The sequence below is a fragment of the Centruroides sculpturatus genome, unplaced genomic scaffold (genome assembly GCF_000671375.1).
Source record: "Centruroides sculpturatus isolate CEXI.00-Female unplaced genomic scaffold, Cexi_2.0 scaffold7, whole genome shotgun sequence".
NCBI lineage: Eukaryota > Metazoa > Arthropoda > Arachnida > Scorpiones > Buthidae > Centruroides > Centruroides sculpturatus.
The window spans coordinates 1,665,777-1,692,160 of record NW_019384510.1 but is presented as its reverse complement, the minus strand read 5'-3'; the positions used below and the strand labels follow the sequence as shown (position 1 = coordinate 1,692,160).

Here is a 26,384-nt window from a genome sequence, read left to right as displayed (position 1 = left end):
TAAAATCTTGCTTTGGTCGAAGACAGATCGTCGACGTACGAGAATATTGTAAATTGAAAAAATGAAGATAAAAGAAGAACCTTCGGATTTTACGTTCGAACCAAAGTGTGAAGTTCCTTTAAACAATTGCAAGAAAGAGTTTAACACGGAAGACGAGAAGTTTTGTAAAACAATTAAATCGGAACCTTTAGAATATGGAGGCGACGAGGATGTAAAGGTGAGTAAAAAGTATTATACGTGATTCCATTCTCGATCCATTCTCACGAGAAATAAAACTAAAATTCTGAAATATCAAATAGTAAATAGAAAAACACATTTCCGAAACAGTAGAATATATTTTAATACGGCTGTCCCTTGATAGTCCGACGTTTCGTAATCCGCCATTCTCAGTAGTCCGACGCACTTCCCGTCGAGGTACCCGTCCCCGTTACGTGTCTGCTTGCGCATAAGCGTGTCGCGACGTAAATCTCCCTACCCAATTCTTAAGCCAGATGCACACACGCGGCGCGGCAAGGAAAAGCGGTGTCGCAAACGCATCTTCGCTGCGCGGCAGCGCAGCCACGCAAGCGACAATCCGCTTTCATTTCGGCGCGTGCGTTCAGTAGTCAAGATGGCGAACGATACCGATATTGTCGCTATCCACGTGTTTACAAATTTGTTTTGTTCGGCTCGCTTTATTTAGTTAGAAGATTCGAACGGAGATTTTGGATTAGAGATATTTTGTTGGATCGATAAAGAACTGGTGTACAAAATACGCTTATTCCTCGATAAACAATACTATTTCGAGTAAGATTCGGTTGTTTTGTTCTTTGAATTAAATTATAAATGATTATTTGTGTAGAATTTGTGTTAAATTTATTATCTTTCCTCCTTATTCTGATGTTAGTTATCTCGGTTAACCGCGTGGAACTTTCCGCCATTAAAACACCACGCGATTGTATTTTCTCACGTGATTACCGGACGAATTGTTATTAGCTGATAGAAACGCGTCTTGGCGGCGGTTATCACAAAAGATAAAATTCGACCAACTTTTGCGGCACGAGAAACGCGGCACAAAATCGACTTCTGCGGCGAGAAAAAGTGACGTCATCCTGCCGGTTTTCCTTGCCGCGCCGCATGTGTGCATTCCGCTTTACACGATGACACATTTCTTGTGTTTTCCGTGAGCGGTTCCGTTCGAACAGTTGTAGTAGGGAATATTGTAGACTACTGCTAGAAAAATAATGCCAAATATGTAATCATTTTCGGTAATCCGACACCCCTTTGGTCCCATGCCTGTCGGAATATCGAGGGACAGCTGTAATTACTACCTACCTCAGCTTTAAACCGAACTACATTTTCGGGATAAGAAAAACCGTTTCGGCAGTTTTCTATTAAATTTGGCATATTTAGCCACGGTGTTCGTTTTCCAGAGGTTAAGGGTCGAGTTATAAACTCCGTGACGTAACCGTATTCTGTAAGAAGAGTTTGTGTCCGTCAAACTTTTAGGAGAATTGAAGAGTCAGTGGCTGTACAATCGGAAGTTGTGCCGGAAGCGACCGACGAACCTTTAACAAAGAGAGAACGGGGATTCCAAAGTGGCTAGAAAATAGTGTCGAAATCCAGCTTATTTTCTGTCCTTTTTTTGCGGGTTGACGCGAGAGGCGCCGCTGTCAATCGTTGCGCTACACTGGCTGTATCGTCCTACGTTTATATCGGTTTAAAGTGGGAATTTTAAGGGTAGTAAATATGCCGTGGCAAAGTAAAAGATTTTAGATCGATAATAAATCGTATCGCGAACAATCGATTATTATATAGTATTATTTTATAAACATTTATACACGAAGGAATTCGATATTATTAATGCTAATTAAGATTATTTTTAAATCAAATAGCCTACACTGTATAGTCAATTTTTACATTACAATTGTTGAGTACTGTAAAAACAAGTTTTATTTAGAGTACAAGAGTAATGTACTCTTGTCATTACCAACAAGGTTTATTCATATTTACTAAAAATTATAGAATTTATCATATTTTTAATAATAAAATGTAACTTTTATATGGCTTTGCCAACCTCTTCCATTGTGAGGGCTTAAAATAGAACTTATTAAGCAAATGCTGTCGGTTACTTAATACGGTATACTGTTCGTAGGGTATTAAGTGACATAGTATAAAGCGATATTAAAATTACAATTAAATTCTACACGGTATATAAAATATAAAAGTGGAATGTTACTTTATTGTCCCGATATAAAATTACAAAATTAAGTATGTAACAAATAAACGATTATTAGCCTGCCGCCGAGTACCCACGCCTATAAACTAAACTTTTTAATGTGCGGCTGTTTCTCGAAGACGGCACAAAATTTGTGCTACTACTCTTACGCTGTATATTTGGAAAATCTCTCTTAAAAAATCAATATATTCGTGTAGATTTCTTACCCTTTTCAAGAAAAAAAAAAATAATTAAAAATTATGGTGGAGTAATATCTACAGGGTTTATCGGAATGACATTTTAAAAATTTGGGGGATTGTAGAGAATGAAATTTTGAACATTTTGATATAAGGAACTCATAGCCGGAAATGTGATGTAAAGTTTTCTACCGCCCTTCGCTTTGGTAGCTAGCCTTCCGTCCATTGATGTCGTGTTATTGTTCTTGACTTCTTCCTCTGGGGTTATGTAAAGTCTTTTGTGTATGCAACACCTGTAGGAATAGTTCGTGAGGTTACAGAGTGCATCTTTACAGCATTTAATACTATCGGAGGGGAGCGTTGCATCTTATAGAGAGTCGAACGAAACATGGTCCGTCGTTGCACATTATGTAACGAAGTTGACTAGATTACATTTCCCTTTATGGGGAAATGTAATCTAGTCAGTAAGTAGAATTTTACAATATATTTAGTGACAATTTTTCTATGTTCACTGCAGCCAACTAGATTGATACGTTTCATTGAAATTAAATCATTTAAAATATCTTGTACAAAATTCTTGTGCAGTTCTCTTATACTAAGTGAAAAAGTATAGTTATCTTCTAATTTCATCATTAAGACCTGCAGTTCTTTGGTAGAATATGATAGACCACTTTTATCAAATTTCCTTGTAAATTCTGTTAGTGTATTTTCAGAGTTAGGAACATCAGACTCGAGCAATATGTTAAAACAATTTTCACAACTGGAACAAACCGTTGAAATACTAAATTCCGCTAATTCTGTAGCTGGTCTGTTATTTCTAATGTCCTCTTGATGTTCGAAGATGCGGAACCGTATCAACTGGTGGTAGCTCCAATTTATATTCAGGAAGCATGGTTTTATGTTACCTATAACCCCTCAACCATCACTACAAAGAACATTGCACAACGATAGAGACCCTCTCACGTTGAATGAAAAATCGGGGGTTTATGAAATTTCATTAAAACATACAATATCAGGGGAGAAAATTATCTATATTGCGATTTAGAATGTCGTTGCAATATCGAAAATTTATTTTTAAAAAGTTTTGGCTCGAAATTATATAATTAAAAAGAAAACATTATTAAAAGAGAAAGGCCAATGCCTAAGTTAAATATAAACGCTTCGATAAAAAAAATTTGTTCGACATTTTTACGATAAAATGGCTCCGTAACTGCATAAAAATGCAAAAATTGTTTTGTTGGCTCGCCTACTATTTTCGAATGAAATTAGTGCGTGGAATAAGAATGGCTTTGACGATTTAGCTGGCAAAAGACTCGAAAAATCGTNAAAATGTAACTTTTATATGGCTTTGCCAACCTCTTTCACTGTGAGGGCTTAAAATAGAACTTATTAAGCAAATGCCGTCGGTTACGTAATACTGTATACTGTATACTGTTCGTACGGTATTAAGTGACATAGTATGAAGCGATATTAAAATTACAATTAAATTCTACACAGTATATAAAATATAAAGGCGGAATGTTACTTTATTGTCCCGATATACAATTACAAAATTAAGTATGTAACAAATAAACGATTATTAGCCTACCGCCGAGTACCCACGCGTATAAACTAAACTTTTTAATGTGCGGCTGTTTCTCGAAAACGGCACAAAAATCGTGCTACTACTCGTACGCTGTATATTTGAAAAATCTCTTAAAAAATTACAGATTAATATGCGTGTAGATTTCTCATTCTTTTCAAGAAAGATAAAAGAATTAAAATGTACAGTGGAGTAATATCTATAAATTAAAAATACACAAGTCAGTAAAATTAAAATTAGGTCAGAAACTTTGATGAAATCATTTATTGTTAGCTATGGTACTGCAACTGCAGAATTAGGCTATGTGATTCGCCTCCGCTTTAGGTAGAGTTTTTGTTTTCTAGTGTATTCTTTAGATTTATTCGGACCCTTTGAGGAAATGTGATCTAGTCTGTAAGTAAAATTTTACAATATATTTAGTGACAATTTTTCTATGTTCACTGCAGCCAACTAGATTTATACGTTTCATTGAAATTACATTTGAAATATCTTGTACAAAATTCTTGTGAGGTTCTCTTACACTAAATGAAAAAGTATAGGCCTAGTTATCTTCTAATTTCGTCATTAAGACCCGCAGTTCTTTGGTGGGATATGATAGACCACCTTTATCAAATTACGTAATGCACGTGGTTGGAATATAGAACAACTTAATGAAAAATGAATAAATAAATATTTTTAAAAAAAGCATGCTGTAATAACTTGAACTCTCCAAAACATATAAATATTGAGTAATAGTGCCGTGCATGGTAATGGAATAAAATCAGTTCACAAAATTATAACTTGGATTGTTTAAATAAAGTTATCCATAGCTGTGGTATTTCCGATGTCGGCGCATCACATGGCAAAGCAGCAGATATGTAAAGGTTTTTTCATATGAATATTTGCCTACGATCATTGCAATGCTTAAGTAATTTAATGTGGTTCCAAAGTGGAAGATAATCTTGGTCTAGAGCCTTTTTCGCTAATTCTGTAGCTGGTTTGTTATTTCTAATGTCCTCTTGATGTTCGAAGATGCGGAACCGTATCATTCTGATGGTAGCTCCAATTTATATTCGGGAAGCATGGTTTTATATTATCTATAACCCCTCAACCATCACTACGAAGAACATTGCGCAACGATAGAGACACGCTCACGTTGAATGAAAAATCGGGGGTTTATAAAATCTCATTAAAACATACAATATCAGGGGAGGAAATTATCTATATTGCGATTTAGAATGTCGTTGCAATATTGAAAATTTATTTTTAAAAAGTTTTGGCTCGAGATCATATAATGAAAAAGAAAACATTATTAAAAGAGAAAGGCCAATGCCTAAGTTAAATATAAACGCTTTGATAAAAAAATTTGTTAGACATTTTTTCGATAAAATGGCTCCGTAACTGCATAAAAATGCAAAAATTGTTTCGTTGGCTCGCCTACTATTTTCGAATGAAATTAGTGCGTGGAATAAGAATGGCTTTGACGATTTAGCTGGCAAAAGACTCGAAAAATCGTCGATTCTTTTGTATTTGAAGGAATTTGGAAATCGAAGCGGAATAGAATTTAACGTTAGTAAATAATATAAAATAAATATTGAAAATTATAAGCAGATAGTTACGGCTATATTTAGATATATTATATCTAGTAAATAAATAGATGTTATGTTTTTATCGAAGCGAGAATTGTCATTTAGAGGGCGTATGGAATATATTGGATCTAATAACGGAGGTAATTATATCGAATTGTTTATTAAGTATGTCGGATAAATAATCTATTAAAAATACATTTAAAGAAAGAATTAACTGATTGCCTCTGGAAGTCGGCTTTGTATAGAAACACAGCTTTCCTATCATCAAATGTCACCGCACGACATTGCTATCGATGCTAGAACGACGAGGTTTCTTTTGTTACACACGGAACACACTACAGCTTCGTAACCAGTATGTTAAACGATACAATAAATTAATTTCTTTTTAAAGAAATTAATTTATTTTTCTTTCGGTCGTCTTTTTATCTAAAAGGCATTTTAAAGATTTTATTGGAAAAGTCGGACTTTTGTCTTTTAAAAAACTTTTTCTCGTCAATTATAAAAAGAAATACGATAATTGGAGAGACAGAAATGTTTCTAGATAAAGTAAAAACCAACGTATATGTATCACGAAATTTAAAAAAAAGGCAATTTTAAATTTTATAAANAATAATTTAATAGAATTCGGTTTTGGTTAATAAATAGCAAAATGTCTATTAGTATTCGTTTTATTCTTTCTTTTTTGTTAAATTTCTACGATTTACTGAAAAGAATGGTTTTTTTTCCTGCGAGTGCCGACTCGTCTTCTTACTTCTCTCGGACCCTACTTTTGGTAAAATAGTAATTTTCTGTTTTAATTTTTTGTTAGGGTCTAAGCGATCAAAAAACATAACTATTTGAAATCAAAACGAAATACTGAATCGCTAATTCGTCGACATTTCTTTCTGGTGTGGAATTTACGCCTTTATCGGAAAATTCCGACAAATTCCTTCTTTATTTCGGAAAGTCTTTCTTTTATTAAAAAAGAAACAACAAATATGTTTCACGAAGTCAATTTGTGATTTGTTTTTTGTCCTTCTATTACAATGCGTAATATAAATCTAAAAAGTGATTGCTTAAGAATTAACGTTACGTAATAGGAAAAGTGTAAACCGAATGATAATTACTTATACAAGAAATACAATAATGATATTCTCGAATTTGGGTGAAATTTCCAATTATTTCAATTTCTTATTAAATTTTTGTCTACTACATATAAAGAATTCTGTTAATTAGTTTTTTTTACCGTAAATGAATTGTAATTTCTTTCTGATATTAATATTTATTAAGATGGATTAACTAAAAACGAAGTACAGTAGAGCGTCGATTATCCGAATCAATTGCGGACTGGGGTTGTTCGGAAGATCGATGTTTCGGATAACAGATTATGTACGAAAAATATATTAACCTATCCCATCTTGACATTTTTCTCTGTTGCGTGTCGCTTCGCGTTGAATTTTCGTCGATGTTAAGCCTAACGAAGACTATTGTATCGTTAAAAATTATTTTTTTATTTTGTACAAACAAAATAAATATATTGAAAAATATANTATGCACGAATGGAGACTGGGGTACCACCACATACAAACAGCATTCACGTGTGATGTGTAGTTTTGGCGAAAAAGTGAGATATAGGGACACACACGTCCATTTATATATATATAATATAGATATAGATACAGATATAGATGTAGATAAAGAAAAAAATATAATTAAATAAGTAAAAGCGAGAAGTCGAATGATTGTTCCGTCAGTTTTATACCACAAAAATGGGGAAGGAAAAATATTCTAAAAAGAATTTAATAAAATCGGCTTTTACGATCTTATTCGAAACACTGGAAATTCAGTAGGGAGGGAATAGGGTTTAAACGGAAGAGCAATACAGTATTACAACTGGAATATAAGCCCGGCAAAGTTTAACTGCAACAAACCACTTTTTCCTAATTCAAATACAGTAATATGAGGAGATTTATACTAATAATTATGTCAATGAATTTCTATAATTTGACAACGGTCTTAATGAAGCTAACGCGTTAATAAGCACGTATCTCGAAGAAATTTATTGAATAAATGGAATTTTATGTTTCGGTTGAAATATATATTTTTTCACATTTTTGTATAAATATCGACTGCTGTGAAAATATAACAATTATTGTATTTTTATCATTTCAGNAAAAGCGAGAAGTCGAATGATTGTTCCGTCAGTTTTATACCACAAAAATGGGGAAGGAAAAATATACTAAAAAGAATTTAATAAAATCGGCTTTTACGATCTTATTCGAAACAGTGGAAATTCAGTAGGGAGGGAATAGGGTTTAAACGGAAGAGCAATTCGTTATTACAATTGGAATATAAGCCCGGCAAAGTTTAATCGCAACAAACCACTTTTTCCTAATTCAAATACAGTAATATGAGGAGATTTATACTAATAATTATGTCAATGAATTTCTATAATTTGACAAGGGTCTTGATGAAGCTAACGCATTAGTAAGCACGTATCTCGAAGAAATTTATTGAATAAATGGAATTTTATGTTTCGGTTGAAATATATATTTTTTCACATTTTTGTATAAAGATCGACTGCTGTGAAAATATAACAATTATTGTATTTTTATCATTTCAGATAAATATCGACGAGAAGTCCATTTTGGCAAATAACCGAAATCTTTGTGATATTTGGAATATGACCGGTTACGATAAAATAAGTAAGAGGATCGATACTTTTAATACTATTTACATGTGTTCTTAATGATATTTAGAATAGTTAAAACGTAAATACACCGCGTATAGATAAATTTATATAATATATATGATTCGATATTATCTATAAAACTCCGAGTAGTAAATACAGTTGTCGATTCAATTTATGGGGATCCTAAACAGTCGGAATTTACGTCTTAGACAATAAAATAATTTAATATAATTCAGTTTAGGTTAATAAATAGCAAAATGTCTATTAGTATTTGTTGCATTCTTTCTTTTTTGTTAAATTTCTAAGATTTATTGAAAAAAATGGTTTTTTTTCTGCCAGTGCCGACTCGTCTTCTTACTTCTCTCGGACCCTACTTTTAGTAAAACAGTAATTTTTTAAGTTTTAATTTTCTGTTAGGGTCCAAGCGATCAAAAAAAGATAACTAATCGAAATCGGAACGAAATAATGGAATCGCTAATTCGTCGACATTTCTTTCTGGTGTGGAATTTACGTCTTTATCGGAAAATTCCGACAAATTCCTTCTTTATTTAGGAAAGTCTTTCTTTTATGAAAAACAAACAACAAATATGTTTCACCAAGTTAATTTCTGATTTGTCCTTCTATTACAATGCGTAATATAAATCTAAAAACTAATTGCTTAAGAATTAACGTTACGTAATAGGAAAAGTGTAAACCGAATGATAATTACTTATACAAGAAGTACAATAATGATATTCTCGAATTGGGGTAAAATTTCCAATTATTTCAATTTCTTCTTAAACTTTTGTCTACGACATATAAAGAATTCTGTTAATTACTTCTTTTACCGTAAATGAATTGTAATTTCTTTCTGATGTTAATATTTATTAAGACGGATTAACTAAAAACTAACTATTTAGTATAAATTTAACGATTCGATTATTGAAGACGGGCAGCGTTCGTACGTAATCGTGCCACGTAATATCAAATATGATTGTCTCGGAATAATTCTTACTCCTCCTGCAAGGTGCAACCTGCCTCTTTTGCCGAATTGGCATCTACGCGAATTTTCGCTTACTCTTGCCAGAACGCCAGCCACGTCATTTTGTTAACTGTCGGTCAATTTTCGGGTCGACCTATTCGTCGGCTCTACGGTTCCGCGGCTTCCACGCACGTACCGGATCGGTATTTCGTTAGAAGCTGGCGCAGAATCGATCTTCCGTCAGAGTAGTCCGACCGTCCTCCATCCGGGCTCTATAGAACCGGATTCTTGGTAATGACCGAAAAAGTTTAGAAAGTAGACTCGTTCAAACAAAATATCCGAGCGATCCGTCCTCTCGCTGTTCCATTTTCTCGTTTCGGAAGGATCTCGTAGCGATTTTGCAGTCCTAGTCTCTATCTTTCTACTTTTTTGTCCAGCCGAGGCTCGGTGTTCCTAAATTTATCGTATTTGATTTTTGGATTAGTTTAGACACATAAGTGTAAATAAAATAAGTTTTTTAAATAAAATTACCGTCTTAGAAATGTTTAAAGTAACGAATTTTGTAAATTCCAATATAGGTACTAAGAAAGAAGAAATAAAAGAGGAGTCTGATATTAAACCTGATATAAAATTACAATGTGAAGTTGCTTTGGAAAGATTGAANGTTATTACAACCGGAATATAAGCCCGGCAAAGTTTAATCGCAACAAACCACTTTCTCCTAATTCAAATACGGTAATATGAGGAGATTTATACTAATAATTATGTCAATGAATTTCTATAATTCGACAACGGTCTTAACAAAGCTAACGCATTAGTAAGCACGTATCTCGAAGAAATTTATTGAATAAATGGAATTTTATGTTTCGGTTGAAATATATATTTTTTCACATTTTTGTATAAATATCGACTGCTGTGAAAATATAACAATTATTGTATTTTTATCATTTCAGATAAAAATCGACGAGAAGCCCGTTTTGGCAAATAACCGAAATCTTTGTGATATTTGGAGTATGACCGGTTACGATAAAATAAGTAAGAGGATCGATACTTTTAATACTATTGACCTATCTTCTTAATGATATTTACAATAGTTAAAACGTAAATACAGTGTGTATAGATAAATTTATATAATAGATATGATTGAATATTATCGATAAAACTCCAAGTAGTAAATACAGTTGTCGATTCAATTTACCGGGATCCTAAACAGTCGGAATTTACGTCTTAGACAATAAAATAATTTAATAGAATTCGGTTTTGGTTAATAAATAGCAAAATGTCTATTAGTATTCGTTTTATTCTTTCTTTTTTGTTAAATTTCTACGATTTATTGAAAAGAATGGTTTTTTTCTGCCAGTGCCGACTCGTCTTCTTACTTCTCTCGGACCCTACTTTTGGTAAAATAGTAATTTTCTACGTTTTAATTTTTTGTTAGGGTCTAAGCGATCAAAAAACATAACTAATTGAAATAAGAAGGAAATAACGAATCGCTAATTCGTCGACATTTCTTTCTGGTGTGGAATTTACGCCTTTATCGGGAAATTCTGACAAATTCCTTCTTTATTTCGTAAAGTCTTTCTTTTATGAAAAACAAACAACAAATATGTTTCACCAAGTTAATTTCTGATTTGTCCTTCTATTACAATGCGTAATATAAATCTAAAAACTTTTTGCTTAAGAACGTTACGTAATAGGAAAAGTGTAAACCGAATGATAATTACTTATATAAGAAATACAATAATGATATTCTCGAATTGGGATGAAATTTCCAATTATTTCAATTTATATATTTTTTTAAATTTTTGTCTACGACATATAAAGAATTCTGTTAATTAGTTTTTTTTACCGTAAATGAATTGTAATTTCTTTCTGAAATTAATATTTATTAAGATGGATTAACTAAAAACCAACTATTTAGTATAAATTTAACGATTCGATTATTGATAGACGGGCAGCTTTCGTACGTAATTGTGCCACGTAATATCAAATATGATTGTCTCAGAATAATTCTTACTCCTTCTGCAAACTGCTTTTTTTTATTCATTTTGTTAACTGTTGGTCAATTTTTGGGTCGACCTATTCGTCGGCTTTACGGTTCTGCAGCTTTCACGCACGTACCGGGTCGGTATTTCGTGAAAAGCTGGCGCAAAATCGATCTTCCGTCAGAGTAGTCTGACCGTTCTCCATCCAAGCTCTATAGAACCGGATTCTTCGTAGTGACCGAAAAAGTTTAGAAAGTAGACTCGTTCAAACAAAATATCCGAGCGATCCGTCCTCTCGCTGTTCCATTTTCTCGTTTCGGAAGGATCTCGTAGCGATTTTGCAGTCCTAGTCTCTATCTTTCTATTTTTCGGGTTTCGTAAGATCCCTTCGTTTTTATATTGCCGACTTAACAATACTCGAAGCAGCGAAATTCTTTGATGTCTGGCCGAGGCTCTGTGCTCCTAAATTTATCGCATTTGATTTTTGGGTTGGTTTTCGAAAAAACCAATCCAAAAATCAAGTGTAAATAAAATAAGTTTTTTAAATAAAATCACCGCCTTAGAAATGTTTAAAGAAACGAATTTTTGTAAATTCCAATATAGGTATTAAGAAAGAAGAAATAAAAGAGGAGTCTGATATTAAACACGATATAAAACAATGTAAAGTTGTTTTGGAAAGATTGAATTTTAAATTCGAAAGTGCACATTGTAAAGAAATTGTTCGTCCCAAAGAGCGCCTTACTTCGAAGGGTGGTTTAGAGCGGCACGGGAGAACGCGCAAATCTCATCGATGTAACATATGTAACAAAGAATTTAAACAGAAATATGGATTGACATCTCACGAAGTAACTCATAGTGACCATCGACCTTTCCAATGCGATATTTGTAATAAGAGGTTTAAAAGGAAAGGCGAGTTAAAAATACATTACGAAATTCACGGTAATCGACGTAAGTATTCTTGTCAGACATGTAATAAACGTTTTAAAACAAAAAACTGTTTATACGGTCATAAACTCGTACATAGCAGTGAATACAAGCATTCTTGTGATATTTGTAACAAATGTTTTAAAAGAAAACCTGATTTGAAACAGCATAAAATCGTACACAGCGATACAAGCAAGTATTTTTGTAATGAATGTAAAACTCGTTTCAAATATAGAAAAACTTTTGTTAAACATTGCTTTGTTCAACACGAGAATACGTTTGTGTGCGGAAGTTGAAATAAGTAGTTTAAAACTGAAAGTGTGACGAAAGCTCATTCCAATACTCACATTCCACAGTGTGATACCTGTAGAAAGAGATTTTCGTGTAAAGTTTCTTTAATTCATTATCAGATAATTTATTCTGGCAAAAACTACCTTCCGCGGTCGTTTTAAAGCTAAATCGGAGTTAAAACGTCGCCAAAGTATCGGCAATAAGGAGAATTGTCTGTGTTTGTGAGATAACTAAGAAAGGATTTTTAGTTATTGGCTTGTTCGTGTGTAAAAATCGTAACCTCGCATTAACTAAATGCAATTTCGGTTTATTTTCAAGTTTTTCTTATCTGTATCCTCGATTTCGGCATTAAAATATCTGATTCGTGTAATTGTATTATAAAAATTTCTTCGTATCGTTTCATATTTTATATTATATAATACTAGCTGTTACCCGCGACTTCGTCAGCGGAGGTTTTGCAAGCAANTGAAACGATGCGAAGAAATATTTAATTTAACATTTGGTTTATAATACAATTACAGAAGTTTTGTTATTGTATGTAGAAGAGTTTGAAAGATACAACTTGTTATCGGTACTGTACGTAATCTTGTTCTATTTGCGTTGTTTTTGAAGTTTAAAGCGTGTATAAAAATGGAAATAAAACAAGTTTTTTTAACAATAAATTTTGCAAATTTTTAATTAAATTAAATCAAATAAGTCTCATTTAAATGTTCTATCGTTTTTATAATAATTTTTTATTTTTCTTTACGCTTATTACAAAGTGATTGGACGATAAATAATTACGTAGCGAAGGAATATTTTATTTGTTATAATTAACCCTGGCAGTACCTACTTTTTATCGTCACGCGGAATACCACGGGGCTAAGGTCGACCCCGATACTTTCCAAGAATGTATTTAAGTGATTTTTTGATTTTAGGGTTTAATTTCGATGTCCACCGAAAGTACGAAATATTACGATACGTATTTATTAGGAGTCACGCAGGGACTCCCGCCAAGTAAAGAAGTTGTCGATTTCTCCGCCCCCAAACACCCGAAGTAATTCCGATTATCTCGTTGGAAAGAAAATTGTTTTCTCGGGTGCAAAATTTCAACATTTTCTCGGCAATAGAGAAGTGCAAAAATGGCCAAAAAGCTGTATTTTCTTACGTTTCTTCATCCGGCGTTGCAAACGCCGGTAGAGAAAAAACTGCCGGGTCTAGAAAGCTCGGATTTTAAACTTAAGCCTTTCTGGTTATCGGTGAGGTGTCGGCCATACTTCCGAGTCGTTAGGTCAAAGTTCACGGGGGTTTCCCGTAGAGCTAATTTGGTTTTACGGCTTAATATTTAATTTAAGAATCTATTATTGGTCATTTAATGAAGTTTTTACTTTCCAGCCGAAAGACTGTTACTTCTGTGGTATCGCGAAAAAGAATTAGAAAAGACTCTAAAAATTAATTTTTGTAGCCTTAAACTTCAAATGAAGAGGATCCTGGGTTACGTCGTCATTACGCAAATAATGTATGGTTCCGTGCAAATTTTTATCTTCTTTACTTTGGAGAACCTTCCTTCGGCAGTGGTAACCGTTACCGGTAAAGTTAAATATATTCTGAAAGCAATAGCAATATTAGGAAAACTTCCACCAAATAATTATTATAGATAAGATTTAAAATATTCTCGACGGTCGTCTTTTTATCTAAAAGGCATTTTAAAGATTTTATTGGAATAGGCATGCACCGTCTACATCGCCGCTTTTATTCCAACGATCTGCTAATTTTAATTCAAATTCTTACAGTATGATAAAATTTCACTTTCGTCCCAATCTGATAACGTATTTAACTCTAAAAAGCAGTCGAATGAGTTTAAATTTCTTTTAAGTTTTCGAGAACTTCGCTCGGGTTACAATCTGCACTTTGTAACGTCTCGCTAATGACATTAACTTTACACGAAATCGCGCGCCACGCAATCGGTGAACAAATACATTTAAATGACTTTCATTTTGATAACGATGCGTTTGCCCGAAATCTTGTCCGTGTCTTTTGTAGAATCATTTTTTATTCCTTGTGAAGCGAAATATATTTCTTTGGCTTGCAGTTTTAATGGTAGGATGGCTTCGAAATGACTTTCTCGTCTCGTATTACACGATGATTTTAACATTAGGCTTTTTACATATTTAAGTAAAATAGTCCATCGTTTGTGAATGCAGAAAAGAGATCGTAAAATTCCTGAATTATACTGAAGAAAATAAGCTGACGACAGCGTCATTTACAACTAAATTGAAAGTATGTGCCGAACGAGGAATATTCAAAGCTCTAGGATTATTCTCCGGTATCTTTTGCTGTAGTCCATTGTCGCATCACCTCATCTCAGGACTCATTTCAAATTTGTAGTGTTTTTCCCCTGTAAATCATACTTTTTTCATAACAACAGAGTCGTGCCGATTATCTATGTAACTCCCTTCGGGGGAAAATTTTTGAATTGGAATTAACGTGATTTAAGTTGCTTTACAGTTAATCGGGGCCTCTTGCCCTAAAATTTACATATTTTGTCTTGACTTTCATCTATCTAACATCAGGATTAAGGAGAGACAGACACATAGGACGACGGTGAGAATTAATAGGTCTACAATTTTTTTTTTCAAATTGCAGCGGGATAACCAAATTTTCGAGTTTGCTATTCTATTTCACAGTTGTTTCTTTTTTCCTGCATGTACTATACAGAACGTATACAATACTTTTGAAGATAAGTAAAGCGAGTTGGATTTAATGAGTAGTGTATAAAAGGACATTCTACGCCACAAATTTAAGGCTTGTGAAATTTAGTAAATTTAATTAAAATCAATAGTAAAATTCACTGAATTTAAAAAAAGTTAACACCGTTGAAAACTCGTTGATTTATTATAAAAAGTAAATATAAAAAATCCAACAAACTCAATACAGTAATATGAGCTTTATAGTTATTCCCACAATCTCTCATACCCTTGTATACAAATTTAAAATTTTTCATTCCTTAATTTTTTGTTAAGTCGATCAGGAAGAAAAACTTGAAATTTGTTCAATTCTTCATCCCTAACAACTACTAATTTTTTATCACCAATGAAAACTCGTTGATTTATTATAAAAAGTAAATATAAAAAATCCAACAAACTCAATACAGTAATATGAGCTTTATAGTTATTCCCACAATCTCTCATACCCTTGTATACAAATTTAAAATTTTTCATTCCTTAATTTTTTGTTAAGTCGATCAGGAAGAAAAACTTGAAATTTGTTCAATTCTTCATCCCTAACAACTACTAATTTTTTATCACCAAAACGAGTGAATACTGTTTTAATATATTTAATAGGATATTCGTAGTCAACTTCCAACTCGTATAATATCTTTGTTGGAGTATTTTGAACTTTTCCAATATTGTTTAGTTTCTTCTTTGTTTCCATTTATATAGGAAAAAATTTATTTATTTCCCAATAAGACGGATAATTCTTGATCTCTGATTGGTATATCTTTTTCATCCAAAAATTCATTATAATTTATAAATATTGAAATACTGAACCTAATTGAATGATTAATGTCATAATCCTTGAGATTCTCTTCATTGTCTATAGTTTTAACTGTAATTATATCTTCTACATTGAATGGGATAGCTTCATTTATAACTTTGTGGGTTTCTCCTATCTTTAATTTTAAAGAGAATACTAATTTATTATTGATAAATATACCTGTAGATATATCTAATGATTGGTTATCGCTTGCTAAACAAATCTTACTAATGAATCCATCAGATTCTGACATGAATTTTTTTATTATCTTTAAGAAAATCATCTGGGGAAAAATAAAAATCAGACCATGTATCTTTACCATAATCTATAAAGCCCCTTAAAATGAATGAATGGTTACTTGAAGCAAATAATCCATTTTCTGTTTTTTTAATTATATTGTTCGGATTTTCATCAATTTTGAAATAATTTTCGAGATACGATTTTGAAACTGCATCCGTGTCATCAAGTGGATTTTTTAAATTAGTTATTATTTTATTTTTTGCATCAAACACATCTTCATCATTTACGGTTAAAGCATTATTCTCAAAATATCTTGTATTTACAACATTTTTACCTCCTTCTGGATCACCTACGTTTCCTATTTTTTTACCATGTGCATTATACGCACCGTTTGATAATAAAAGTGCTTTATCTTCCAAGGTCTGAAGTTTTTTACTCGTTTCTGTTATGAAATTATTAACGTTTAAATTTAATTCATCAATATTTTTTTCTGAATTAGTTTTATTTGTTATGTGATCTTCTTCAAATATTTTTAATTTATTAGCATTTTCTTTAGCAAAAGCTTGAAAATCATTATTTAATTCTTTGATTATTTTTAATTTATTATCAATATATTCCTTGGTAGCAGCATCGTTTTTATCTATTGGATGTCCACAATATTTTAAGATCTTATATTGCATATCATAATTTCCATCATCCGTTAATTTAAAACCATTACCCGGAGGACCAGGAAGACCTTCTTTTAATTCTTCATAATAATAACCAAAAGGAAACCAAGCCATTAATTTAATTAACCCCTTAACGTCCAGTCCCAGTTCCCTAATTAAAGGGAAAATTCACTTCAAAGTTTTAATGGTTTCAAAAGTCTTGTTGTATATACAGTAGAGCGTCGTTTATCCGAAGGTCGGTTATCCGAAACGTCGGTTATCCGAAGGAATTCCAGTCGACAAATTTAAATTTTCGCCAGTGCTGTGGCGCTGTAATCTTTGGCTATGTCTTCGGCTACTCAAATATTTTACGTTTTTGATACTAAATTAACTTCTGAAGTATAATTTTTTATTGTTTTTATATTTTTCAATATATTTATTTTGTTTGTACAAAATAAAAAAATAATTTTTAACGATACAATAGTCTTTGTTAGGCTTAACATCGTCGAAAATTCAACGCGAAGCGACACGCGACGGAGAAAAATTTCAACACGTGATAAATTAATATATTTTTTCGTACATAATCGGTTATCCGAACAACCCCAGTCCCCAATTGATTCGGATAAACCGACGCTCTACTGTATTCATAAATACTTTTCTTTTTTCGACTAAAACGAAATAAATTCTATACGGTTTAGGAGGTGTTTCTCTCAATTGGCAAAAGAATTCAATTTTCAAATTATCAACATTATTATAAGAGGGATGATTAGAAACATCGAATTGAATTATTGGATACAGTCTACCATAGTTTGTATAACTTACTAAACAACCAGACTCTGTGCTATTGGTATTTAATCCCGCCGCTAAGAAATCAGAATAATATCTCGAATAATCTAATTCTCCAGGTTTAAAGCTAACATTATAATCTTCTGTTGGATATTTATCATTATTAATTCTTAACCAACATCTCATCATCTCTAAGTTATCGAATATCATATTATTTTGATTCTGATCGTTTTCCTTTTCTTGATATTGTGGGATTACAAAAATATTTCTGATTTTATCTGTGGTTGTATTTACAATTATTGTTTTGCTAGAACCATTTTGAACGTTACTTTTAATTAATCTAACAGAACACCAATTAATTTCTATATCTGATGAGGGATTTAGAGATACACTATTAACATTAACTTGACGTTCTGGATATAGCTTAATATGTGGTAACCAAACTAAAATATCAGATATTATTACTTTATAATTCGGATTGTTAACATCGGTATAGATCATATCATTATTTTAATTTCTCCAGAACACAAATCCATCCATCAATGTTTGATATTATTTTCCTAAAGTCGTTGAAAAATCCAAACATCTGTTTAATTGGTATCCACAGTTTGATCTTGTTACTGTTTTTTTGTTAATATCCATCTTTCTGTAAATCCTTCGTTATAATTTGCATTTTTCTTTAATCCTTCTAGAAAGGTATCCATTTTTTCTTTAGTTCCGAGAGATTGATCATCAGGTCCATCAAATATCAAAACTTGCTTATCTGGTGATTCTGAGCTGTCAATGAAAAACAGCATATTGGTTGCTTCGGAAGTAGAATAATCTTTTGTAAAGTTTATAAGACCTTTAATGTGATGAACTAAAGAGGGTAATTCAATTTCTTCAATTAGTGTCTTGCCAATGTGTAATTCAGATCTCGAGAATAGATTTCTAGTATTTACCAGGGTTACGTTATCACTTCCAATTGAAGAACCATCCTGTTTCATATTTTTTAGTTCTGGACAGATATAACCACTAGAATATAAAATCATATCATTTACATCTTTAATATTAAATTCATATTTCGCTGATTCCTTTTCATCGACAGTAACTTTATCTTCTCTACACTGTTTGTACTCAAAACTTTCGATTTCGTTGTTGAAATAATTAGGAAGAGTTAAATCCCAAATCTTTTCCATTTATTAGTATAAAAATTTCTTGAATCCTGTTCCATATAAACTTTGCTTACTTATAATATTCCTTACTTTGTTTTCCACAGTCGGAGATTCCACAGTCGGATTTTCTCTCCTTTTCTCAAATTTGGGTCTATAATCCTTTGAGTTCCAACTCCAGCATTATTTAGTATTCTTTCCAGCATTGCAAGGTTTGGCTACTTTGCGACAAATTTGGCTACCCTTTTTTTAGTTTGGCGTAAAAATTATCATTTTGCGCATTGGGAACTTTCTGGGCTACATATTATTTATAAATGTATTAGTCGAATAAAAATGCACTTTAAAATGGTTTTTCGTCGTTTTTTATTAATTAGAGACCAATTATTTGTGTTTTTCAAGTCAATTTTTGTCTGTCTCCTTTATAATAGATGAATTTATTTATTTCTAAGTAAAAATTGAAAGTGTCTGTAGAAGTAATTTTTTAAAATATCCTTTTTCGTGATAAAGTTTTAATACTTATTACTATAATCTAGACATGCCAATCCTTAAATTTACAAGTATATTTAAGGATTGGGTCATATTATATATAAATATATTATATATACTTGTGGCCCAAAACTCCGTGACTTCTTCCAATGTGGCCCAGAGGAACGAAAAGGTTGGACACCCCTGCTTTAGAACCTTATTTACATCATACATTAATTGTTTTTCGCAATTTTTAATAAATTCTATTTTAATTTTCAGTTTAAAATTACACTAAAAACATTTCACAACAAAAACTTCGTTCTTATCTAGCTTTTATTCTTCTCAGATGTAGAAAATGAAGTAACGGTAGCCAACTACAGCTTTCCGCACTCAATATTGGCCCAACGATTCATCATACAAACACATGACAATACGTGACGTCACCATTTGAAAATATCAAAAATTAGGCACCTTCCCCCTCTTACTACCTTACCCCGAATCACTCTATATGTTGCAGTCAAAACCAGTTTCAAGTTAGGATGCGTTTTAACTAGTTAAAACTAGTTTATACTGGATGTCTTTGATAAAATTCGTTTCGTCTAGTTAAAACTAGAATTCACTGCTAGTCAAAAATGAATTAGAGTTTTAATTCATTTTCAAACGGGTTTTAATTAACAAAGACATCCAGTATAAACTAGTTTCAACTTGTTAAAACGCGTTCTAACTAAAAACGGGTTTTGACTGCAACATATATACTTTTTAAATTGTAAATTATAGGTAACTATTTATGTAAACAGAAAATAATAATAAAACTTAAACACTTATTTACGATTTATATTAATATAAAATTACAACAGCACATATCTACAGTAAAGAAACTAAAATCTATTTTTTACATTTAACTTTTTTGTACAGGAAACGGAAATATTACCTTAAAGTTTAGAAATATCTTAGCGACTTACGTTGCCTCAATACAATAAATACGTTAACCCTTTGTGACTAATCGAACAGTAAATAAGTGTAGAATGACTCAACATAAAAAAAAAACAATCTTCAATTATAATGATTCGGGTAAATTGTTTAAATTTTTAAAGAATTAGAGTTTTATTTATATTAACGAGACTTTTTATAGGACACGTCGAAACTTCTTAAATTTAATTATTAATTTCCGTTCGTATTACATAAAAGATCCAAATCGGTACATTAATAATAATACAAAATATATTTCTTACAGAAAACAAATTGTTGCGCAGAATTTAATGTTTCGAAATACATTTTCTTGCAGTATCGTGTCGTGGAAGCGCCGTTTCCCTTGTATTTTCTAAAATATAAATACACATTGCTCGATTATTTTCATATTTTAACGTACTTTGAAGTAATTAAAATTTATATTTCATTATAATCGCATTATGTATTTTATTGCAAATTTCTATGCGTGTCAAAAACAACGTTAAGATTGCTATTATATATTCNGCAATTTTTAATAAATTCCATTTTAACTTTTAGTTTAAAATTATTCTAGAAACATTTCACAACAAAAACTTCGTTCTTATCTAGCTTTTATTCTTCTCAGATGTAGAAAATGAAGTAACGGTAGCCAACTACAGCTTTCCGCACTCAATATTGGCCCAACGATTCATCATACAAACACATGACAATACGTGACGTCACCATTTGAAAATATCAAAAATTAGGCACCTTCCCCCTCTTACTACCTTACCCCGAATCACTCTATATGTTGCAGTCAAAACCAGTTTCAAGTTAGGATGCGTTTTAACTAGTTAAAACTAGTTTATACTGGATGTCTTTGATAAAATTCGTTTCGTCTAGTTAAAACTAGAATTCACTGCTAGTCAAAAATGAATTAGAGTTTTAATTCATTTTCAAACGGGTTTTAATTAACAAAGACATCCAGTATAAACTAGTTTCAACTTGTTAAAACGCGTTCTAACTAAAAACGGGTTTTGACTGCAACATATATACTTTTTAAATTGTAAATTATAGGTAACTATTTATGTAAACAGAAAATAATAATAAAACTTAAACACTTATTTACGATTTATATTAATATAAAATTACAACAGCACATATCTACAGTAAAGAAACTAAAATCTATTTTTTACATTTAACTTTTTTGTACAGGAAACAGTAATATTACCTTAAAGTTTAGAAATATCTTAGCGACTTACGTTGCCTCAATACAATAAATACGTTAACCCTTTGTGACTAATCGAACAGTAAATAAGTGTAGAATGACTCAACATAAAAAAAACAATCTTCAATTATAATGATTCGGGTAAATTGTTTAAATTTTTAAAGAATTAGAGTTTTATTTATATTAACGAGACTTTTTATAGGACACGTCGAAACTTCTTAAATTTAATTATTAATTTCCGTTCGTATTACATAAAAGATCCAAATCGGTACATTAATAATAATACAAAATATATTTCTTACAGAAAACAAATTGTTGCGCAGAATTTAATGTTTCGAAATACATTTTCTTGCAGTATCGTGTCGTGGAAGCGCCGTTTCCCTTGTATTTTCTAAAATATAAATACACATTGCTCGATTATTTTCATATTTTAACGTACTTTGAAGTAATTGAAATTAATATTTTATTATAACCGCATTATTTATTTTATTATATTTTTATATACGTGTAAAAAAAACAACGATAACATTGAAACCGACTTGCAGGGACAATCAGTTAATTGCGCGTCAGTCTGATGCGCAATTAACTGATTACCCCTTTGATTGAATTTTTTATTGCTACAGTTGCAATAATTTCTAAGTAGTGTGCTGTGCGACTTTCTGCCCTGTATCAACCGAGTCAATCAAATAAACTGTTCCATAAGATCAGTCACACACACACACAAATCAGCGGTTCATAATTGATATTATTCTACCCATCAATAGCCATACAGACTGTAATACCCTTTAACTTATCAGCTGATTCATTCTCAATGGAATTGTATACAGTGTCCAGAGACGATCCCCCAATTTTCTTTTTGTGTGCAGGGTCATATCCAGGTCACAACATCTGTCAAAATTTTATAAATTCGGAGTGTTCTACATAGTTAAAGTCTGAATTGGTGGCGTATATAAATTTTGCTCCTTAAACTTCGAATTGCGTTTTTTGATTAATTGACATTTTTATAATAAACGAATCAATGCGTTGGACTTTCACTTTGCTTTGTGATGCAGTGCCTTTACCACTAGTGGAGCCAGAACTGGTGGAGAAGTGCTTTTCACTGATCTCAGACTCAGGCTTGACTCGCTGACTCTTGCCAATCTAAATACAAGTAATAAATATAGAAACAATAAATTAATTACTCATTAGGTGTAAATTTTTATAATTACTGCTATATGCAGATGTGTGAAAATTATTAGACTCGAGTATATTTTTATTCGTGTCTCTAAATTTTTTTGATCGTTGTTTTGGCCTGTCTGGTTTAAAATAGGATCCAACCTACAAAATTCATAACGCAATGCAGGGTCATATTAACCGAAACCATTTTGGTTAATATGATTTTTCGTTGTGTTGTGAATTTTGTACACGAGAGACAGGCTTTTGGCTCACCCCTATCTGCAATGAAATTTCACGTTGATCGTTCTCAGTTTCCTCCAAAAATACTTCAATCCTTGCTATTTTTCGAAATTTCGAAGGTAAAAAGTTTTCCCATATTATCCGGACTGTTTTAATTGACAAAAATAATAATAAAACACAATTTTTACCAATATTTTTAGCTTTATCATGGATTTGATCGAACACGTGACACGAACTGGAGATAACAATGATTTGCAGAAATTAAAAAATATATATTATCTAATTTAAATAAACCTGTAATTTACTGCAAGGACCAGTGCAATATAAAATTATACACTTTAGGATAAGAACAAAAAGTAATACACTTAATGCTTGATACACACTTCTGTATGATCACAGTTCACAATGATTATAATATAGCCTATCTGTTTTAATTTTTAGTTTCGTGTTGTCACTTTTTAATTATTTAGTTCATTCTATGTTATTTTCAACACCGGAATGCTCTGACACTTTAATTCAGACGATGCATTCATAGAATAATTTCGTTGTAGATATCAAATACTGTAATCGAAATATGCATTCTCAGGTATATTGTGACGAAATAACAGGTTTTAACACACTCAATTTAGTGCATCGCGTAGATAAACAGACGTTCTGTCGATGACTGTACACTGAGAGTTTATTTAAGAGATTTTCGTACAATGTATAATTTTGAAGATTGAGTAAAAGCAACGTAAGTAAACTTTTTTTGTATTATTATATGTAAAAGTAAAATCCAGTCGACAAATCTTCTTAGTATTTTTTCTGTAATTTTAATAATTAGAATGTACTTCAAAAATGTTAATACTAATAACGAAGTAACTTCTTATGGTAGATTTTTATTGGAATGTTGTACTCTGCGCAGTTTTGCATCAGTGCAGAGTCTACAAGTGGGCAAAACCAGCGATCACTAGTTGTTAAGTTGGTTGCGGGTTAATGCCTCTCCAACTGTTTTCGGGATTTTTCTTTCTCTAACATCTAAACAGGGCCAGTTTCCTCATAGAAAATCCTTTTGAGAGGCACCATTCAGAAGGACTATCGATGCGATCTGCTAAGAGGGCAGATTGTCCAAGTGTTGCGTTTCCTTATTTCATCAATTGTGGAATTCTCTGAATTTACCACCCTACTACCCCTATAGCTTGCCCACCGCCATGTAAGATAAAGAACTCTTCTGAAGCTCCCTGTACATGACCTATATAATTTTAATGCATCAAATTTTATTAATTATAATAAACGAATAAAATAAAATACTGTACATTATATTTATTTTTAACTTTTTTCTAACTAAATGTTTCTTTAGAATTACTTATTTTTATATTCATCTATAAATTGTTGTTTATTTCAAATTTTTAACTCAGAAAATTTAAATGCCACAAAGTATATGAAGAGGAACTATTGTGATGAAGGTATGCACATAAATTAATTTATGGAAATCAATTGTGATTGGAGATAATTCTATTTTGGTGTGTTTCTAATATACAGTAGAGTCTCAATTACTCAAAATGATGTGAATGGAGGGGCACTTTATATAATCAAAATTGGAATATTTGGTATCTAATGATCATAAGTACAATAATGTTATAAAAGGAATGTTTCGTGGTAATTTCAAAAAATGTTCTTTAATCCTTTTCAAAATTTGCATTGTTATGAGATGTTACCGAAGTAAATTTTTTTAAAACATCAAATTTAAAGCCCTTTTTGAGTATCGCGCATTTCCTGACTAAGGCTCGTGAACCGGACATCGTTCTTATGTTGTTCTACACATTTTACTAAGTTCTGTATTCCTTCCGCTGCCTTACGTTTTCTGCTAAATTCCGTACACCTTGTATTGTTCTGCATATCGGTGGCCGAGTAGATAAAACAATTGAGCGCTTGTGGCTGGTATCGGGTTCGATCCTCTTCCGAGTTGGCCGAGAGTTACGGGTTTTCTTCGAGTGTTTAAATTTAGTTAATCGAGAAGCTAGTTTAATTTGTTTGTTTTATGATTTCTTGTTTTTCAACGCAGAAAAAATACGAAGAATCAAACAGTAAATAATATTAAAATATATAATAAATATATTAAAATATTTTACTTATTTCATTACTTTTATTAAATTGTTAGAACTTTATAATTAGTACTAAATAGAAAATATCATATGAGAATACAAAATCATGTTCTTCGATATATGTTTATTAATGCTTACTTTGTACGATTAAATGGAAAGATGCTTCATATTATTTAATTATTATTATTAAAATATATATCCTCCTGTGTTAAATTTTAATTTTTATTTATTTATTTCTTTTTTATTTCAGATATCAGAAATTGCATATCATTTTGAACATGTCATATTCTTTACGGAATGGTGACTTGATATGGATATCAGCATTATTTTTAGCTTTACTTGTTTTGTGTGTGTATTTAACGACTGGAGTAATAATAATGTCTACTGAAGAGAAAGCACGTTGTATCTTAATTCTATATGCTATAGATGTAGTTTTTATTTTATTGTGTTGTCTAATTGTAGTGACCTTATTTATGGTCTTCATAGAATGCATTCAACGATGTAAGAGCGTTTCCGATAGAAGAAATTCTCAAGGAACACTACAGAATTCAGGCTCATCGTCGGAGCTCGTTGCTCTTGAATGTAACTTGCCCGAAAATGAACCTCCTCCGTACGAAGACCCACCCTCTTACGCTACAGTAGCTTTCGATGAGTTAAAACACGGGCAAGATGAAAAATGTAACAGACAAAATGTCGCTGGTGACTGTAGTAACTACATTTGATGTATTGCATTTAAATGGAATGATAATTATTATTATATATTATCAAACCTTTTTCTCAATATGTATAAGTTAATTAAAATTGGTTCATATTCAAAAGATTTTCATGTAAACCAACTTCGAGCATCGACTTATGAAGAAGTATTGCGTTCTCCAGCGCAATAACACGTTTTATTTCTGGAAATGTCCTATTGATTTGTTTCGCATTATTCGGAAGTAATACGAATGTAATAAATAAAAAATATAAAAAGTAAATTGCAATAAATGATAAGTTGTTTATGGATATCAACTTTTAAAATGCATTTGTATCAAAATATCCTGTCGAAATCAAAAAGCTTTCTCTTCTGTTAAGAGTGTACTGAGAGTTTTTTAACATTGAAAGAGTTGAGTTAATTGATTTGAAAAGCGTGAAATTAGCTTTAGATTCTCATCATTGCCAATAAACAAATCGTAATCGGTACAGGAATGTTTTAAGGATAAAGTCGAAATCTTTATGTAATTTTTGTTGCAGTAATAATACAAGTACTTGCAGAAATCTAACTTCAAAATGAATATATTCAGCAGTACACATCTTCCAACGTCCTTCTACTTATTAAAACAGTCTTATAGCTCATTTTGCACTGTCCTGTCTCAGCAAACTTTTCACTTTTTCTGCTTATTAATTATTAAACTAATCGAGTTATTAATTATTAATTGTTCTTCTTATTTAAATCTGTGGCTCTTCGTTAGAGTACGAAAAGTGGCATAAGAATATTTTCAAATTGTTTATCATATCATTCCATTGCGACAAATCCAATTCTTACGAAATGAGTAGGCTAAAATACTAACAGTGTTGTTTAAGATATTTTTA

The 26,384-nt window shown here is 31.5% G+C and overlaps 1 protein-coding gene and 1 long non-coding RNA gene across 3 annotated transcripts; one reads left to right on the top strand and one right to left on the bottom strand.

Annotated features, from left to right (window-relative positions):
• Nucleotides 1-25,696, top strand: LOC111622366 (gastrula zinc finger protein XlCGF7.1-like). Of its 2 annotated transcripts, none has more exons than XM_023364723.1 (3): nucleotides 1-217; nucleotides 8,147-8,228; nucleotides 25,066-25,696. In XM_023364723.1, exons 1-3 carry the CDS (start codon nucleotides 62-64, stop codon nucleotides 25,089-25,091), a joined length of 264 nt encoding a protein of 87 aa, XP_023220491.1. In that variant the 5' UTR covers nucleotides 1-61; the 3' UTR covers nucleotides 25,092-25,696. The 2 variants fall into 2 exon arrangements, with proteins under 2 accessions (XP_023220491.1, XP_023220489.1); XM_023364721.1 differs by lacking the exon at nucleotides 25,066-25,696 and adding an exon at nucleotides 11,765-12,741.
• LOC111622367 lies at nucleotides 8,875-12,133 on the bottom strand. The gene is made up of 3 exons (XR_002756258.1): nucleotides 12,086-12,133; nucleotides 9,708-9,757; nucleotides 8,875-9,629 (listed from the first exon to the last, which is right to left on the bottom strand). It is a non-coding gene; the product is annotated as an uncharacterized LOC111622367 (long non-coding RNA).
• Nucleotides 25,697-26,384: the final 688 nt, after the last annotated feature.